This window comes from Girardinichthys multiradiatus, chromosome 1, assembly GCF_021462225.1.
Source record: "Girardinichthys multiradiatus isolate DD_20200921_A chromosome 1, DD_fGirMul_XY1, whole genome shotgun sequence".
Lineage (NCBI taxonomy): Eukaryota > Metazoa > Chordata > Actinopteri > Cyprinodontiformes > Goodeidae > Girardinichthys > Girardinichthys multiradiatus.
Genome location: NC_061794.1, coordinates 46,247,137 through 46,267,238, shown reverse-complemented (window position 1 = coordinate 46,267,238; position 20,102 = coordinate 46,247,137). Strand labels below are relative to the sequence as shown.

The following is a 20,102-nucleotide window of genomic DNA, read 5'->3' as shown; positions in this document are numbered from 1 at the left end:
TTCTTTTATAATAATCTCTGAATGTGATATACCTTCAATTGGTAAACTCATAGGGGAAGGAATTGCCTTTAACACTCGGTTAAACTGAGTTTTAGTTCATGTTAATGTGTATTTTCTGATAAAAGCATCTTATGATAAGAAGTTACTGCCTTCATCAATAAAGTGTAGAATAGACCAAACATATCTGAGACTTTCGTAACTTTTTATGAAGCTCTGTAACCATTTGAGTTTGATGGATCCATTTATTGGATCAAAATTAATCATAAACTTTAAACTTCGTTCTTCAACTGATTTATTTATTTAATTAACTACATAATTTCTCCTAATCTATTAGTATTTGTTTCTCCAAATGAAACTGAAGTTATCTTGATTTATCTTTGCATCATTTTATCAGACATATACAATGAATAAACTTGGTAAATATGCCGAGATAAACTCATTTGCCAGCCCTGATTCACAATCCTCACCGGTAGGTGGCGGTAATTGTTGTTTGCCAGCCGCCATTAAAATCCAAAAGAGGAAGCAAACGAAGAAGAAAAGGAGGAGGAGGAAAACGAAGAAGGAGGAAAGGTTAATATTTGGAGACTAATATAAAGTAAGTATAAAATATAAAGAGTCATGCAGGATTTGAGGATTCCTGTAACAATCTGAACTGTAGAAATGACTTGTCTGACACACTGTAACATGCACAGTTAGCATCTATTTAGACTCATAAAATAGTTCTGCGTGTTTATTTAGGTCTTAAAACTGATCGTGATTTTTGTTCATATTTAAAAAAACTTTAACCGTTGACAAACTCACAACGTGTTCATATGGATGAGACTCACTGTTCAGGAGCTACATGTTGTTATATCTGACTGACTGAAATGATCTCCAGAGAACGACGGAGGCAGTGTCTCTTTAGATCATACAACTACTTGCCCCTTGGCCTTTCTCTTAGTTACAAAGCTTAAGACATTTGCCTCCTGTTTGAAGTTTTATTTCATTTATTCATGCGCAGTTTGGAAAACTCTGAAATTCAAGTATTTTCCAGGTTTTGTTGAGTATGGACTTATTCTCTAACAGTTGCATCCATCCATCCATCCGATTTTCCACCATCCATTAATTCCTCCATATTCACATCAGTTTACCCATTGTCCATACATCCGTTTATCCTCCATTCACCCAGCTGTACCTGCATCCTTGCATCGGTTTTCCCTCCATTCACCCATCCATCCTGCTCGTTTTTCACCCTGCTAAGGTCTAAGGGTGAATAAAATAAAACTGCGAACATTAGAAGTTGCAAAGGAACAGGTTAACCAGCACATTTGTGCAATCCTTGGGGTCATAAGGTTTCTCAGAAAGCCCCATGCATGGAGCATCTGCAGTCCTGACCACCGGTGTAAACTGATTGTGTTGTTTAATTTGTGATTTTTCTCTTTTGTTGTCTGGTTGTTGTGTTGTCAGGTGATTGTGAGTGTATGTAAACCCTTTGGAGAGCCAGGATGCCCCTGGAGGTCAGATGGCCGTTCCCACAATGCCCTGCACTGGCATGGAGGGTCACCAGCTCCTTTGTCATGGGCATGGTGGGCACATATTCTTACATCTGGACCAGTAAGTTTAAGTCTATAAATGTATGTGCAAACAAATATCCATTCACAGTACCAAGCCAGCCAGTGGCGGATGCTGGTCTTTCAAGGAGGGGAAGCTCAATTTCAAGATCGCTGATTCGCTCATTTCGCTGTCAATCAAAAAGGGATTCAGCCTCAGACAGATCATCCAATCATCAAGCAGAAGCTGAGCGTCCAGGCCAGCCGAGACCAGCTCACTGCCCCATAGACTCTCAGAGAAGCTGAGTGTCCGATGGGCGGGACAAAGCCCAGCATTTTTACTTCACTATTGAACTCACTGTTTAAAGCTGTGAAGCTGTGGGAATAAGTGAGAGGAAAGCTGCGTCGTTACCAGAGATAAGAAGCTGATTCTGAACAAAAGTTGAGCGCGTTGTAGCGTATATTTAGTCAATGACATGAACACACAGCGGTATATATTTGATCACTTTTTTTTTTTTTTGACATTTTAGGGGAAGCTGAGCTTCCCTTGCAGTCTTAGAGCAATCACCACTGAAGCCAGCATTCTTTCAATTTGTTTTTTATGCTTCGCTCTTTATTGTTGTGACTTTCCTCTTTTCGGTTTTCTCCATTTAGAGTACATGAATTACCTCACAGTCCACAATCAGGAGGTTTTGTTGGACCTGATTGACCAAAGGCCGTCCAACACGCCCCTTATCACCTTAGCCAATCACCAGTCCTGTATGGATGATCCACATATCTGGGGTAAGACCAAGTGAACACTGAAAACCCTTCCCTGTGGGTCTCAGTAGGCAGTAATCAGGATTCTGAAATTAACAGCCTTTGTTTGGAGCAGGTGTGCTGAAGCTCAAGCAGCTGTGGAACTACAACAAGATACGGTGGTGAGTTTTGCCCCAGTCACACCTTCTCAGCAGGAAGAGCAGTCCTGATTTTAACTCTGAATAACGATACAAACCTCTTTACCTGCAACTGGACAGGACGCCGGCAGCATCTGACATCTGCTTCACCAGAGAGCTGCACTCCAGGTTCTTTAGCCGGGGAAAGTGTGTTCCTGTCTGCAGAGGTAAGTGTGTGCCAGCCCACAGTTTGGGTTTCTTAACAAATGAAGGACTCACATTAGGTTTTTTCCTTAGGAGATGGTGTTTATCAGAAGGGCATGGACTTTATTCTAGAGAAGCTAAACAAAGGAGAATGGGTTCACATTTTTCCAGAAGGTATGTCAATTATTCAAATCTCTGTGGTGTTGTAGCTTCTTTTAATGCAGGTATGGGGATCATTGTAAAATGTTCTCTGTGTTTTATTCCCAATTTAACAGGGAAAATCAACATGAATGAGGAATTTATCCGCCTTAAATGGGGTGAGTTAAATTTTGTTTCCTGCCAAACTCTGACATTAAATAGATGCTAGGGATTTAAAGAGCATCTTTCAAACATCTCTGAGGAAGACAAAGCATGTATGGAACATCTGATAACTAAGTCCAAATACTGAAGAGCATCCATCATTTTAAAATCACATCTCAGTACCATGATGTTAAAAATGCAGATTTGCTGCAAGAATTCACACATCTCTGCATCGTTTGAGCTTTGTGCCATGGTGCCTTATCCTGCTGGAAGTAGGCATCAGACGATGGGTTCACTGTGGTCATAAAGGGGCTTCATGGAGGAGATGGACTTGGTCAGCAGCAACACTCAGATAAGTTGTGGTGTTTGAATGACACTAAGAGGCCTAAAATGTGACAGGCAAGTATCCCCCACATCATTACACCACCACCAGCAGCAGCCTGAACTATTGATACAAAGCAGAATGGATCAATACTGATGTTGTTTACATCAAGTTCTGATCCGACTAACTGAATGTTGCAGCTGAAGTCAAGGCTTAGTTTGTGTGAACCAGTGTAAATGGTAGCCTCAGTTCCCTGTTCTTGACAGACAGGAGTGGCGCCTGGTGTGGTCTCCTGCTGCTGTGGCCCATCTGCAGCCTCTTCTGGCCTCTGACATCAACCAAGCATTTTGCTGCTGACTGGAAATGTTCTCCTTTGGTGTGTGTGAATATCCCAGTACATTCTTGGGGGGGACATGAAAAAAAAAAGCTCCCTCCCTTTCTTGGCAATTTTTTAGCATGTTAAAATTATGTTATTGAAAGTAATATTAGTAGTTATAGCATTGCTCTTTATTAGTCCATATGTTACCCTTATACAGGTTTTTTATGTTCAACCAGCGATGTCAACAATGGTATTAGATGAAAGGTAGCAATGGTCCATCTTTATGATTACATCTAACAGAATTTATTTGCATCCTGCTCTAATTTACACTTTAGTCCATCAAAAATGTGAATTAGATTTATATCTGACAATAACATCCTGACAGAAGTTTTTGAAAAATCTGTCCTCTCAGTCCTAAGTGATCTCTGCTCCCTCCTCACTCTCTTCTCATCTGTCCCGTCAGTGCTGCTACTAACATACTGTTTCAGCTTGTTAACCATCATAAGCCGACAGGAGAGGTTGGTTTTGGATAAAGAGGGACAAATATCACTTTTTATGCTATAACCTTGCACTCTTTGAACAAGTGATGTGATAAATGACTAACCGGCTTTAACATATTGGTGCAGTTTCCTCATCAAGCGTGTCTGACCCACTGTGAAAACGGAGCTGCTGAGAGTAGCAGCCGGTAGCCCCTCCCGTTGGAAACGGCTTGTGGACCAAACCACTTTGTGGGATAGGGGTGTCGTGATCTTTTAATAATTAGGAAATGTTTTTTACGTACTATCTAACTTGGATCACTTTAGCTGTGCTTTTATTAAATCTTACTGTATTATCATTTAAAAAGTGTTTTTGTATTTACAATGATAATTGGGGGGGACATCCCCTCCATCCCCCCCAGGATTTCCACCTATGCTTCCAAAGGAAGACCTCTTGATCAGATGCCTGTACTACGTTTACTGACTCCTTTCAATGCAACTGACTGTGGCCCTCAACGTATGTCTGAGGCAGAGCCGGGAACCTCTTTTCAACCGCTTGTATTCAGAACTTGTTCTTTCAGCAATGATTTAACCTACATGAAGATAGATGAAGGTTGGAAAGTGGATGAGCAATCACCTTTTCTTTTAACTCAGGGGTTTCAAACTCTAGTCCATAAGGGCTGATGTACCACAGGTTTTAGATGTGTCCCTGGTCCAACACACCTGGATCAAATGGCTAAATTGCCATCTCATCATGTAGCAAATTTCCTGAGTCCTACTGATGACCATATTGTTTGATCCAGTTGTGTTGAAGCAGAGAAACATCCGAAATATGTAGTACACGGGCCATTGAGGACTGGAGTTTGACAGCTGTGGTTTAGTTCCTTCTTCCCCATGAAAATATGAGGCAAAGCCATCATTACTGAAGATGAAGCCCCCATCCACCTATCCATCTCCTACTCCATTCTGTTATCATCTCTGAACTAGACAATCACATACTTGAACTCTTCCGCTTGACCCAGAGACTCGGCCTCGAACCCAGAGGGAGGGTTCCACCTTCATCTGGTTCAGAACAATGACATCAGACTTAGAGGAGCAGCTTGCAGTGGTTGTGGGATGTTCTTGCTCCTGGGCAGGAAGTCACCAAATTAATGAAAACCAATGAAAAGGCCACAGGCTGCAGGGTAATATAAGGCTTCCAGATTTTATGTGGGATTGTTGGGTTGGTGATTGATACCACAGCAGATCTTCAGAGGTTCTTCTGCCCGGCATTGTGTTCATTTTAAAGCTGCCTGCTGAAAGAGCTTTTCTGTTTTGTGTTATAGGTGTTGGTCGGCTAATAGCAGAGTGCTCTCTTAATCCAATCATCCTGCCGCTTTGGCATGTAGGTGAGTATATGACAGCTACACGTTATTTTTTACTGACATTCATATTGTCTACTATCCATAAAATAGTATTTGTTGCATTTTTTATATATATATATATATATTATATTATATTATATTCTGCTCCATCTTGGCCACACATCTGTATTTTGTGCAGATTTTCCATGGACTCCAAATCTGTTTTTTCATAAAAAGACTTACACAATATGTATTTTTTACATATTTGTTCAAATTGTCACTATGTCCTGACAGTAGAATATTAGACAGATGATCTGTGAAAAAAATCAAGCTCCTCTGGCTCCTCCCAGTGGTCCTACTGCCATTTGCAGAAATACACCGCTCCCAGTCAGAAACAACCAATCAGAGCCAAGGGGGGAATGTCAATCATGCAGCTGTGCTAATGGGGGTGAAACAACCTAACGTTACAGGAACACTGGCAATTTCTCGAGTGGAAACTGCTCATAAAAAAAAGACAGGTAGACAGAAGAGGGCCAATGATGACAAGCAAGCTGCATGTTCTGTTGTGGGGAGGAGCTGTAGCACAGCAGAGAGAGCATGGGGGAGGGGCCTGTAAGGTGTGCTTGTTCAAATTTGAGTCCAGCTTCATCTGTCAGATCAATGCTCTTATACTAGACACCTTGACACCTGGCCAAACAGTTCTACAAAGGACATTGGACCAGACGTTTTGTTATTTGCAAATGGCCATGCTGCCAAGTTGTTTTCTCCTCTAACTTTTCCAAACAAGCCCTCCTTGGATGGTCTTTTTCTAATTGTCCTGTCAAGAGCTTTAACATTTAGGGCGCTACCTGAGGCCTGTAGAATCTGAGATGAAGATCCTGAGCCTTGCATGGTATTATCTGGAGGTGTATCTGCTGGGATTGGTAGCTCTCTCCAATACTTTCCGCTTGTGAATAGTATTTCTTTCTGTAGAATGATGGACTCCAGTAAATAATAAAAATAGCCTTTTAACTCTGCCAACATTGATAGGCAGCTGGACATGCATTCTTAAAATGACTGCTGATGTCTTTCCAGTCTGGGAATGTCTAAATACACACCTGCTCCAGAAAAGCAAGCTGCCAAAATTCCTGTTTTTGTGGAGGTGGGACACATGATGATCAGTTCATCAAATCAACTTGATCAACTTGCTTGACAAAATCAAATAAAAATTGTTTACAGTCATTAGGGGAAAGCGTTGGGGATTGTGACATGATGATAAGTTTGAAAAAGAGGCTACGATTACTTCAGATTTGAAGGACTGAGTTCATGAGCGGTCCTCCTACTTCTCAGGTTTGAGCGATGTCCTGCCAAATGTGACGCCCTACATTCCTCGAACTGGGAACGTAAGACCATTAATTACTTTAGTCTTTGACGTATATTGATATGCATTTGTTAGCAATGATTTCTGTTAACTGCCAGTGATGTTCTCCTTCCAGAGAATCACAGTCCTGGTGGGGAAACCTTTCAGTGTCAAAGAGCTGGTTGATTCCCTCCGAGCCGAAAACAAGAGCCAGGTGAGGACAAGATGAAAGTAGACAGGGAACAGTTCCTGCTTTTCAAGAAAAAATACTCAAGTAGCCGCAAATTCAAGTAAAAACACATTGTATGTGCCATGGTAATGTTCGAATTAGGGATGTACCGATATGAAAATTGGACCGATAATCAATATTTACCAATATTATATATATTTCATTTTAAATTGTTTTTAGCAACTTATATTAGCCATTAGATTGGCTAGAATTACTAGAACTGTAGTCTCCGTATGTCTTCACTAGAAAACATAGATCCATACCTTGACTCCCAACTCCTGATGTTGCTGTACTACATTCAGCCTTCCTGTTATATGCTAAAAGCCTTGCTCTCTCTCACTGTCTTGCAGCCTGAATGAGCTGTATTTTAAATGGCTTCTGATCATCAAAATAGTTGCTAGCCAGTGTTTTCTGGGTACGTTTTTCCTTATAACCCTCCTGAATATTTCCTTTAGATTGAAATGAGGAAGACGTTGACTGATTTCATCCAAGTGGAGTTCAGGAACCTGAAAGCTCAGGCTGAGGTTCTTCATAGACAGATAGAGACCAGATCCTGAGACTCACTTTACCAACTGACATCTCGCAGCCACCAGGACCGATGGACCCTTAACCTGAAACAGATGGTAAAACGTTCATCATCGATGGGTTTTAGACTCTGGTTTGGATGCCTTAACATTTTCTCAGGACGAACTTAACGACATGCTGGATTTTGAGTTAAATTATGAAGGAAAAAACAATCACGAATGAGCATTTCCTGTATTTTTGATTAATCAGAATCTCCAGGTCTTGTTTAAAAGCATGTTTTAAAATAAGTTAGCAAATGTGGTTGCTATGATGCGGTAGACAGAAATCTGATTAATTTCAATGTATGTTGGATCCAGTTATTGTCTCTGCAGTGGATGATCAGGAATCATTTGTGCTCCTTGTTTTCAGCTCTTTCCTCTGAGGTCTATGAAACGACAACAAACCTTTATGAATCAGTTCAATCAAATCTGTGCCTTTTTAGACTTTTTTTGTTTGTTTTACATTTCTTTAATGTTGAATGTGTTGGAAATACTATTCCTTTCTCATTTTTAATTTCTGCCCTGATTCAGCTACGTCGGTATTTAGAAACGATAAGAACGTGTTGTTTGACTCTGCAGGTGTTAAAACGTTGTCAGACTAGCATAAGAACTTCATACAGTTTATGAAGGTGAGGATTCCAGATACATCTACAGTCTTTACGCTGTGTGTAATGTATTGACGTTCATTCTGATGATGCAGTTGGAGAACTTTACGTAAAGCTGTTCTTTAAAAATACCCAGAGGTATTATACAGCTAAAAGAGCTTGTGGATTTGCAAACATGTAGAAAGTGAGGTCAGTCTTGGAGGTGGAGGTGTCCTACTTTGTGCCAAAGCATCAGCACCAATGCACTTACTACTGCTGTTTTTTTATATTTTTCTATGTCCATTAAGCTTTTCTACTTGGTTCTTCTCCCACAGTGTTGGAAACCCATAGAAAATTAAAATACTGCAACAGGAGCAGCTTGGCCAGGAATAAAGTGCAATGACCTCTGTTATAGGTCAACATATTGGATTTGTCACAATGGTAAATGCACTGAATTTATTCAGCGCTTTCCCAATCCTACCGACCACTCAAAGCGCTCTAGATCACAGCCACATTCTCCCCATCACACGTCAACATTCATACATCAATATGCAGGTCGGTAGGCAACTAGAGGTGAGGTGCCTTGCCCTGGGGCACATCAGCATGTGACAGCAGGAATCGTACCCACAACTTTTCAAATCGCAAGAAGACTACTCTTCCCACTGAGCCACAATGAGAGACAGAAGCCATTCCTCAGACATAGTTTTTAGTTTCACTGAAAGTTGGACATTTAAATGCCTCTAACACTTTTTACACGTCACAACTTGCATTATATAACCGTTTTTACGATTTTACCACAGCAAGTTCAGTTCGATGTGACACAGGCTAGATTTTAAACCCATTTAAATGTTATCTATTTTTTTCAACCAGTTTCATGTTGATAATTTAAAAAGGACATATGCAAAATCCACTTTTTAGCCCTTAAATGTTGTATACTTGGTGTCTGTAGGAGTGCAGAAAAGTTGAATTTAGTCTCTGGGTGCTGCGTAGATATCTTTATATTCTGAATGGGTATATTTTTTAATCCGTTCAGTTTTTTGTGTCATCTATTACGTGTTAGAACTGTTACATCACAGTACTTGCTGCGGGACAAGGTCACCTCTGGCTAACCAATTTCGCAAATCCATCTCTTTTATATACAGGTCCTTCTCAAAATATTAGCATATTGTGATAAAGTTCATTATTTTCCATAATGAACTTTATCACAATATGCTAATATTTTGAGAAGGACCTGTACACTGTAATTTTGTGGTCCAAGCTCAGGTATGCCAAAGCTGCAAGTGGACAAGACTAAACGTGTTGGGTGTAATAACCCACACAATTCATTACACCGTCCCCAAGCATCAGAACCTCTTTGAAGTATAATCTACACTCCTTAATGTAGTTACTTGGTATGGATTGAGAGGGTGTAAATACAGGAATAACACACCATTGCAATGCATTCACTTGAAGGTGCAGTTCTGTAGGTTTGTCATCTTCATTCTCCTCTCGCTCTGGGTCAGACTCTGGTTTGAACGTGTAAGGCTGGACGGACCCGTCTTCCCTAGTTAACATCTTTTAATCAGTTTGGGAATAAAAAGTTTCTAGATAATTGTATCTGTTATCAAACTACAAAAAATGGACCAAACAGGATGGATCGGAGCGCTTTTTGACCTGTTGGGGGGTGGGGGGTGAAGTTTCTCAGTAGCATTTAAAGAGATGGCACCAAACCGAGTTGCTCTCAAACTCACCTGAACAGGTAAAAGAGGAGCCTGTGGAGCTACAAGAACAAGGAGCATTGCAGTTCCACTTTATATAGACCACAACATAATGATTTAAGTGGGAAAAGGAAGGATTTAAAAGCATGATATGTCCCCTTTAATCTCCACATGTACACATCGAAACTTTGGCATTTTAAGCTACTTCCACATCACGTCAGTCTCCCAACCCAATATTGTAATTCACTCCCATTATATGTCAGCCCTGAATTTTACCATGAAGGCTAAAAACGAGAATGTCTTTAACCTGTTCCATCTCCACATGAAGCACAACAGACACACAAAACATTGCAAGCATGTTTACCACAAGGTTGTGCCACACCTGGGTTATAAATGATCTGTGATCGATTTCCAGTTTTTTACAGCGTGACTTTTTCACATCGTTCCTGTCTGTGCTTCTGTCTGAGGATGAGAGCAGTGCTTTAAACTGTTGCCTGTCATCTGAAGACCGATTCAGATGATGAGCAACTGTTACGTTTACTATTTAACTGATCACTATCACCAATATGGCTGGCTTTTTTTCACAGCCTGACAATTAAACACCAAACACTGATTTGTGACATTCTTGATGGTGTTGAATGACCATTCTGTAAAGTTTTTTTGGGAAAGTATTTTCTGTAGATCTATAAACTGTTTGCGTCAATACATATTTTGCACAAATGAAGATTTTTAAATCCCCCAGATTACTGGTTTTTCAAAGGGAAATTAAGCATTCACTTGTTTTTATTCCAAGTGTATCACCTTTCGACTATTGATACTCTTTCCTTCTGTATGTTCTCAATAAAGCATTTAAATTTTAAGCTATAATGTGTCTTTGTTTTGTACTCTTGATTCCATCTCTGCTAACTTTCTCTAAGATTATGTTTTATGCAATAGATCTAGTGTTTTTGTTGTTGACCAAATAATTCGGTCATGAAGCCCCGTTAGCCCTTTAGCATTTTTCCAACAGAACCATAACCAAGTCCAGGTTAATTAAGCCTGGCTTTTAGCCTGATCTGACACAGGTCGGCTACACAGAACAAACTGTCTCCGTTTCTTATGTGCTGCTCTTTTTGTTAAAAATAATCCTGTACTTTTACAAGAATGACCAGAAAATCTCACTCCTAGCTTGTAATTTCATTATATGCTAAAATGTGTTGCCATAGCAGCCGCAGTAGTTTAGCGCACCCCTGCAGAGAGGCTCCTCGGTGGTCACGTGATCTCCTCTACGTCATGTTCGGCACCTGCTGTCAGACAGGAGGAAAGATGGCGTCGTTAGGGACACCGATCCTCCTCCAGCGGGTCTCCGGATCTATGGTCGTATTTCTTTGGCTTCTGAGTGTTCTCACCTCGGTACGGTGCGCTGAGCAGGTACCTGTCATCATGTGGACAAGTGAAGGGTGAGTTGGGCTGAGGGTTCTGGGTTCTAATGGGGTTTGGACCGTCCGCTAACTGTTAGCGGCGTATTGCTGTCAGAGGAGGAGAAATGTTAGCTTTCCTTTCATGTCGTAAATTGGTCTGAATTTAATTTAGATTATTTGTTCATTCAATGTTGTTTTATTTATGCGTTCAGTGTCATGTCAGTCAGATTTCAGTTAAATACATCAGCGTTAAGACCGCTGAATCCGTATCAATGACAACTCTATTGAAATGAATAAATCAAATATTTTTTAGGTTGCTACAGAAAAGAAAAGTATTACAGGAATAGATTAAAATTCACCTTTCAGTGGTGGAACCGCTTCATAATCTTCTGTAACATATAGGGAAGATGGAGCACACAGATCTTTCAGCTCTCTGCATCATCTCAAGATCTTCAAGTCTAATGCTTCCTTCTCAGCTCACCCCACAGTGTTCCTAGAGGATTTTGTTCCCATAATTGAGATGGATTTGGAAGAAGGTTGGTTTTGTTCAACTGTATCCGGCTTAGTCTCATCTGACCCGATCACATAGTTCCAGTTCAGTTCTCCAGTATCGAGCAAAGTAGGACAGAAGGTTGTTGTCCTGCCGTGTCTCTTAAACCACCAGTTGGCACGTAGATGGCATCTAGAGGTTGTCATGGAGACTCGGTGGACCCAAGATGGCTCTCTTTGCTGCGGTTCTCTAACACCCTTGAAGATTTTCTTCCTCCCAGGTCATGGTGGCCAGATAAACTTGGCTCCTTGTTGGAAGTTTATGTTTATTTGAATTTTTAATTTCATTCTGACTGTAGATGTGGAGAAGTTTTAATGATTTGTTATTCTCTGGTGTGTGTGTGTGCATGTTTGGTTAAAACCTGCTTGTTCTTCATGAACTTTCTCAGACCAGGTAGAATTGTGCTAGTGTAAGAGTAGGATTACTTCAAAATAATATTAGTCAAGTTTGTTGTCTTCCGCTTTATCCGGGACCGGGTCGCGGGGGCAGCAGACTCAGCAGAGACGCCCAGACGTCCCTCTCCCCAGACACCTCCTCCAGCTCCTCCAGGGGGAGCCCAAGGCGTTCCCAGGCCAGCTCAGAGACATAGTCCCTCCAGCGTGTCCTGGGCCTCCTCCCGGTGGGACGTGCCTGAAACACCTCCCGAGGAAGGCGTCCAGGAGGCATCTGGTATACAGGTCCTTCTCAAAATATTAGCATATTGTGATAAAGTTCATTATTTTCCATAATGTCATGATGAAAATTTAACATTCATATATTTTAGATTCATTGCACACTAACTGAAATATTTCAGGTCTTTTATTGTCTTAATACGGATGATTTTGGCATACAGCTCATGAAAACCCAAAATTCCTATCTCACAAAATTAGCATATTTCATCCGACCAATAAAAGAAAAGTGTTTTTAATACAAAAAACGTCAACCTTCAAATAATCATGTACAGTTATGCACTCAATACTTGGTCGGGAATCCTTTGGCAGAAATGACTGCTTCAATGCGGCGTGGCATGGAGGCAATCAGCCTGTGGCACTGCTGAGGTCTTATGGAGGCCCAGGATGCTTCGATAGCGGCCTTTAGCTCATCCAGAGTGTTGGGTCTTGAGTCTCTCAACGTTCTCTTCACAATATCCCACAGATTCTCTATGGGGTTCAGGTCAGGAGAGTTGGCAGGCCAATTGAGCACAGTGATACCATGGTCAGTAAACCATTTACCAGTGGTTTTGGCACTGTGAGCAGGTGCCAGGTCGTGCTGAAAAATGAAATCTTCATCTCCATAAAGCTTTTCAGCAGATGGAAGCATGAAGTGCTCCAAAATCTCCTGATAGCTAGCTGCATTGACCCTGCCCTTGATAAAACACAGTGGACCAACACCAGCAGCTGACACGGCACCCCAGACCATCACTGACTGTGGGTACTTGACACTGGACTTCAGGCATTTTGGCATTTCCTTCTCCCCAGTCTTCCTCCAGACTCTGGCACCTTGATTTCCGAATGACATGCAGAATTTGCTTTCATCCGAAAAAAGTACTTTGGACCACTGAGCAACAGTCCAGTGCTGCTTCTCTGTAGCCCAGGTCTGGGGAATGCGGCACCTGTAGCCCATTTCCTGCACACGCCTGTGCACGGTGGCTCTGGATGTTTCTACTCCAGACTCAGTCCACTGCTTCCACAGGTCCCCCAAGGTCTGGAATCGGCCCTTCTCCACAATCTTCCTCAGGGTCCGGTCACCTCTTCTCGTTGTGCAGCGTTTTCTGCCACACTTTTTCCTTCCCACAGACTTCCCACTGAGGTGCCTTGATACAGCACTCTGGGAACAGCCTATTTGTTCAGAAATTTATTTCTGTTTCTTACCCTCTTGCTTGAGGGTGTCAATAGTGGCCTTCTGGACAGCAGTCAGGTCGGCAGTCTTACCCATGATTGGGGTTTTGAGTGATGAACCAGGCTGGGAGTTTTAAAGGCCTCAGGAATCTTTTGCAGGTGTTTAGAGTTAACTCGTTGATTCAGATGATTAGGTTCATAGCTCGTTTAGAGACCCTTTTAATGATATGCTAATTTTGTGAGATAGGAATTTTGGGTTTTCATGAGCTGTATGCCAAAATCATCCGTATTAAGACAATAAAAGACCTGAAATATTTCAGTTAGTGTGCAATGAATCTAAAATATATGAATGTTAAATTTTCATCATGACATTATGGAAAATAATAAACTTTATCACAATATGCTAATATTTTGAGAAGGACCTGTAGATGCCCGAGCCACCTCAACTGGCTCCTCTCGATGTGGAGGAGCAGCGGCTCTACTCCGAGCTCCTCACCCTTTCTCTAAGGGAGGAAGTTCATTTCAGCTGCTTGTATCCGGGATCTCGGTCATGAACCAAAGTTCCACTTGAGGCAGGAACTCCCCTCCAACCTGAAGAGGACAAGCCACCCTCTTCGGGTCGAGAACCATGGCGTCGGACTTGGAGGAGCTGATCTTCATCCCAGCCGCTTCACACGTCATCTGCAAAAATGTGGAGCAAACTCCTGCTCCACTTGTACAGAGACCGGATGGCCCCTAGTAAAGGGCCCCCGACTCCGTACTCCTGGAGCACCCCCCACAGGGCATCACAAGGGACACAGTTGAATGTTTTCTCCAGGTCCACAAAACACATGTGGACCGGTTGGGCAAACTCCCATGAACCCTCGAGTACCTTGTAGGCGGTATAGAGCTGGTCCAGTGTTTCACGGCCAAGTGTAAATAAAAAGTACAGTGCGGTGAAACTACTCCTAGAAGTACTTTTTTTTTTCCCCACAAAGTTTCTCAAGTATTTCCTTCTAACTATTTAATAATATTATTTGAATTCTTTTATGACTTATTCCTGTGCTGGAGGACTTAATCCAGCTTCCTGACGTCTCCCTCTCCTTTGAAGGATCTCCCTTCCACGTCAGCCTCCACCCACTGCAGGTCACATCGTTGGGCACCAGCAGCTCACCTCCTACTTGGAAAAGGCTTTGAACATCGGTCCCCGAAATGTCGTGTTGTTCCTTCAGGATAAGGTATCCAGCAGACACTTGGAGGAGTTTGCTTCTGTGAAAAGTTGATATAACCACACAGATCAACAACACTGAAATCAACCCCAAAAAGCAAATGATAAAACCTGTAAAATAAAAAGGGATCCTTTCTCCATTTGAGTTGTAAGAGGATCGTTTGTTTAATTTGACCAGTTTGGTTTTAGTTGCATTCACATTTGTCCTGATGGTGCTTTCCTGGGGTCCTGATCCAAAGCTTCAATCAAAGCTTTTTCTAAGAGGTTTCTAGTTTTTCCAGATCTTTATTTTCTGGTTTCTGTGTTTGTTTTTTCTAGATGAGCATTGAGGACTTTACCATGTATGGAGGAGCCTTTGGAAACAAGCAAGATGGCGTTTTTCCTAACCTTGAGGTAAGATGTTCCAGGTGTGATATTTAAAGCATGGTCTGGTTCGTACCTCAGCTTTCTGTCGTGGTTCAGTCGGTTTACATCCGGGAAACAAACAAAAATGAGTTCAGGTTGACGTTGCTGTTATTGTCTAATGCATAAATACATTTTATCCAATCGTTTCTCTGATCTGTCACAGGGAGCTCTTCAGTCCTCCTCTTCTTCTCTGGTTTTACCTGCTGTATCTTGGCCCGCCTCCAACGCTGTGATTGGTCAACTACAGGACCAGTTAGAAACATCCCCTCTGTATATGGACCCTGAGACCCTGAGCCAGCTGAGACTGAACGCCTCGTCTCCAGCTCTGCTGGTGTTCAGATTCCCTTACGGAACCGGGTGAGTCCGCTGAGGACACGGCACCGACGGAGGTTGTTCCTGAAATACTGATGGGTTTTTTTTTCTGCTGTTTAAAACAATGGACCCATATGTGAGAAATACAGACATGTTGGTTAGATGAGTGCATTATTTACTCACTTGTTGGGCTACATCGCTCCATTTTTAGCAGAATCTCGTTGTTTTTCTCCCCTGTCTTGTAGGTCGGATCTGTTGTCTGCAAAAGAAATTCTCAGTGGGAACGGTGAGACTTCCTGACCACATCTCTGTTGTTTCAGTGAATTCTCAGTTTGTTTCTCCACTTATTTTTGTTGTGTTTTTGAATCCGTCTCCAGTTCATATGTATCAGTTTTGTTTGTTTTTCCAGATGAGGTCATCGGTCAGGTGATGAGCATCATGAAGTCCCAGTCGGTCCCATACACAGCCATCTACACAGGCCTGCAGCCCTCCAGGGTGAGTCACCCATGAAGACATTTAATGATGGTCTTCAGGATGTTAGGTCCAACTGTCCTTCCTGTTTTCTCGGTGTCCACAGAAGGAAGCAGCATCCCTGTCGGTGGAAGCTGGGCTGGGTGGAGGACGCTCCCTGTTGCAGGCTAGAGGTGGACACAAGGACAGATGGAGAGACCGGGAACGCCAGCAGCGGGTCAAGGAAAAGCCTGGAGTCTACCCTCCTGTGGAGTTCAAGGTGTTTTACTGTCTGTCTGTGGGTTAAAGGGATAGTTCTGAATTTTTAATGTAGAGCTCTGCTAATAGGTTATGATTCGTACAATGCCTTGCCTTAGTATTCATATCCCTTGAACCTTTTCACGTTGTGTCATGTTACAGCAATAAACCTTTAATGTGACAGAAAGAGCAGACTTTATTCCAGGATTGCCCTGTTCCCAGATCCATCTATGCTCTTTAACCAGCTTCCCTGTCCTGGATACAGAAAATCATCCCACAGCACGATGCAGCCACTCCCATGTTACATTATATGGTTTCTATACTTTTTTAAAAATACAACTAAAAATCTTCCCACCAGCAAATCAAGCTGTTATTGTTTTCACTTGAATCAAACAGTGATTAGCTTCCCGCTAACTAGTCATAGCAGACTTTATTTTGTTCCTGTCTCCAGGCAGTACAGTGGCTGTGAAAAGGTTTCAGGCTGCTGTCAGTCTGTGATGGTCTTCAGCTCTCCACTCCTCACTGTTTCCTGTGATTTTCCTCTGCTTCCTGCAGGAGGATGACAGAACCTGCATGCTGCTGTGGGCTAAAGGCCTGACGGTGAGCATTCTTCGGAACAACCACTGGGAAGAGCATGACCTGACCCCGTTTACCTTTGGTGAAGGAGTTAGTCCCAAACTACATGGCTCCAACTGTGACAAAAGCAAAGGAAGGTAGTTAAGACCGAATAAAAGGATTGCTTCGCCAATTTAACCTGCCTGGATAGTGGGACCTTTTAATAACAAACTGGAACCTGGAGTTTACCAGGTGACATTTTGATACACCACTTAATATTATTATTGGACTGGAATAAAAACTTTTATCAGCAAATACGCCAAATTAAGGTGAAGAGTCTTTATTTGAGGTGATGATCCTTCTCCCTAATCTCTGTAATTCTTTGACCTGCTACATATCAGCTTGTTGTCTTGGTGCTTGGAGTTGATCCCAGTTGGCAGCTTTTTCAGAACTAACCACAGGTCCTTAGGGCGGTTAAGATTCAGGGATGCTTCCTGACTGCAGGTCCAAATTTTCAGTGTTCAGATCTTTGAGTTTTTCTTGGACAGAAGTCTCTTCACTTCGCTGTGCGTGCTATCTGTTTTTAAGCAAGCTCTGCACTGGAGGCAGCATTAATCTGTATCTGGTCTTTCAGCCTGAGTGTTCAGTGTCCTGCTGGTGAGGCCATTTTGATACAGGGTGATAAGAGCTGCCCACGTTTTTTTTTTTTTTTTAGAGGAAACTGTTGCTGACAGATGATTTCAGCACTTTTTGTTCCTCAAAGTTTCATCACCATTAACCTTCTGTTTGTCAACTGGTTGGACTGAAGTTTCACAGCTTACTTGTGCTGGTGATCCGACTGCTGACAAGAAGTTAACGGATCATTTTGGGGAAAAATGGTCTAATCTTAGGCTCTTTGCAGTCATCTGCATCTGATCACTCTGCACAGCATCTCCAGTGTGAAGTTAGCAACTTATTTATCATTTATCTCTCAGGAAACATTTTGTCCAGAACTCTGAATGGGTTTTATTTGTTGCTTTCACTAAATTTCATCTTTAGATCTAATGACGCCTTTTATCTCCTCACTTGGTTCCTGTTGATGTCTTTGCAGGTTGGTTCTGAACTATGAAAACGTCCTCGGTCACCGTAGCTTCAAACTGATGTAAGTGTGTGTTTTACAGACCTGTGAATGCTGGCATGGAATCACTAATCCTGATCAGTGTTTGTTGGTTTGATTCCAGCTTTGTAATGAGCGAGCGCCACTACAAGGTGTCTGCGCGCCGCTGGTTCACTCTGGACGCCGTGGAGCTGGAATATGACGGGACCAAAGCCACGTTCAACGGAAGCAGGAACATCTACGCCCCTGCTGAGTACTCGTACCGCTGCAAGTCCGTCACCAGCTTCCGTTGGCCGCTGCTCATCCCACGTTCTTCCAAAGACCCGGCCAATCAGTGGAGGGTCTCCTTTGATGATTTTCAGGTACGTTTGTGATGTTCTGTCAGCAGCTGAAGTTTGTTTTGGTGGAGGTGTTTGAATTATGATTCTGTCTGAACTAACAGCAACAGGTTTGATTTTACTTCTGAAACAGATTTATCCCATTTTGAGATTATTCTAAAATACATTTTTCAGTTAAGCCTTTTTTTGTGTGAAAATACATTAGGAACCAAAACATTTCAAACGAAAAATGACGACTGGAAACAAACGTTAATTTATTTAATTCCACAATGTCTCTATATGCCGATTTAATAATTATTTATTTCCCGGTTAGCCTAATCTATCGGATGCATTTTTTCTAGATATCATATTTAATCCCAGGAACATCAAGGAGTATTTATTTACATGCATATAAACGAACATGGGACCAGCACATCATGATAGAAGGTATACATACAGTATGTATTAGGGACGCCCCAATATGAGCGCGACTATAACTTAGCCTTAAACACCTTCTTTTAAAGCCCTCCTTCCGCTCTGTGTCCTCTAAAGATCCCCTGTTTCTGATTCCTTTTAAAATGGTTTTTAATGGTCTACTGATACCAGGATGCTGGAACTTCACCTCCCTTCTCAAACGATCATCTCTATAAAAAAAAACACTTTTTCATGTTGTCAGAAAGGGAGTTTTCTTTTTCTTTCTTTGACCTTGCTTGTGAAAAATAACTAGTGATGATGATTATTTATAAGTATTGCCCAAAACTCTAAAAATACATAGAATAGATAATATGTAAATATATATGAGACCAGAGAATACTATATCCATCCATCCATCCAGATTCCACCTTTAAATCTTCTGCAGAACATTTTCCCTAAATTCTGTGAATTCTTTTGTATTTGACTCGAACCCGGGACAGCTGCTTCGAGGACTATAGCCTCTCCATATGGTCGCATGCTTCGCCCTACACCATCAGCGCCGTGCCATGATTTGGATGTTTTAATAAACAGTTTGTTGCTTCTTTTAGTCCCTGAATGAAAAATGAAAGTTGTTTCTTTTCACGTTGAATAGATCCAGGGCTTTAACTTGATCGGCAGTGAATTTTCATACGCCAGCGACTGTGCTGGATTCTTCTCTCCTGGGATCTGGATGGGTCTGCTGACTAGCCTGCTCATGGTGCTGGTGCTGACGTACGGCCTGCACATGATCATGCAGCTCCTCACCATGGACCGCTTCGACGATCCCAAAGGTCCCGGCATCTCCGTGCCCCAGACGGAGTAACACATCCGCAGGGTGTCCCCTGCCTCCATCCCTCCTCCTGTCACTGCACTGAACCCCTTCCATCCTTCCTATCCATCACATTCCAAGCGTAACTTGCAGATCAATCCGTGGCATCATCATCCATCCATCACTAAATAAATGTATGAGTGTAAACCTTAAATGTGTATCCTGAGACTAAAGAGTCTGATGTTTAGGTGGTTAAACACTCACACAATCTGGGTCCTTTAAGACCTCCATGTGTTTCTATGTGACCCATACAGAGATAATGACTCCGTATTTATTAAATGGTTATGAGACTATTTATTGTTGATATTGCTGTGCTTATTGTAAAGTTTGAGTTTACATTTGGTGTAATGTAGATATGCAAGATTATTAATTGAAGTATTACCCTTCGAATTATAACTTATGTTCATAACATTCCATTGTTGTGCTGTAATGTTGCTGTGAAATAAAACATCTTAAAGGTGCCACTTCTGGTTATTTCAGTTGGCCAACTTTAACTCATCCAGAATCCAGCAGGCAGGGTTCTTACACAGAAAGACACTCGTTCCTTCGTGTTCAGTTCGTTTTCAAATAACCTTCATAATTTAACAAAATATCTTACGATTTATATTGGACACATAGTCTGTATCTCAACCAGGCCTCTTACAGCACACCCAAACTAAGAAGAATTCAGGTT

At 41.9% G+C, this 20,102-nt stretch overlaps 2 protein-coding genes across 3 annotated transcripts; both read left to right on the top strand.

The window, feature by feature from the left end:
- Positions 1-473: 473 nt before the first annotated feature.
- Positions 474-10,640, top strand: tafazzin (tafazzin, phospholipid-lysophospholipid transacylase). Its single transcript, XM_047378600.1, has 11 exons — positions 474-595; positions 1,447-1,593; positions 2,184-2,312; positions 2,404-2,449; positions 2,546-2,631; positions 2,702-2,782; positions 2,884-2,925; positions 5,351-5,413; positions 6,698-6,750; positions 6,844-6,921; positions 7,392-10,640. Exons 2-11 carry the CDS (start codon positions 1,485-1,487, stop codon positions 7,491-7,493), a joined length of 789 nt encoding a protein of 262 aa, XP_047234556.1. The 5' UTR covers positions 474-595; positions 1,447-1,484; the 3' UTR covers positions 7,494-10,640.
- A 390-nt stretch (positions 10,641-11,030) lies between these two features.
- Positions 11,031-19,890, top strand: atp6ap1a (ATPase H+ transporting accessory protein 1a). Of its 2 annotated transcripts, XM_047378545.1 has the most exons (11): positions 11,032-11,219; positions 14,638-14,764; positions 15,073-15,147; positions 15,323-15,516; positions 15,717-15,757; positions 15,881-15,966; positions 16,049-16,201; positions 16,735-16,892; positions 17,825-17,875; positions 17,955-18,192; positions 19,214-19,890. In XM_047378545.1, exons 1-11 carry the CDS (start codon positions 11,053-11,055, stop codon positions 19,421-19,423), a joined length of 1,500 nt encoding a protein of 499 aa, XP_047234501.1. In that variant the 5' UTR covers positions 11,032-11,052; the 3' UTR covers positions 19,424-19,890. The 2 variants fall into 2 exon arrangements, with proteins under 2 accessions (XP_047234508.1, XP_047234501.1); XM_047378552.1 differs by lacking the exon at positions 14,638-14,764 and having other exon boundaries at positions 11,031-11,219.
- Positions 19,891-20,102: the final 212 nt, after the last annotated feature.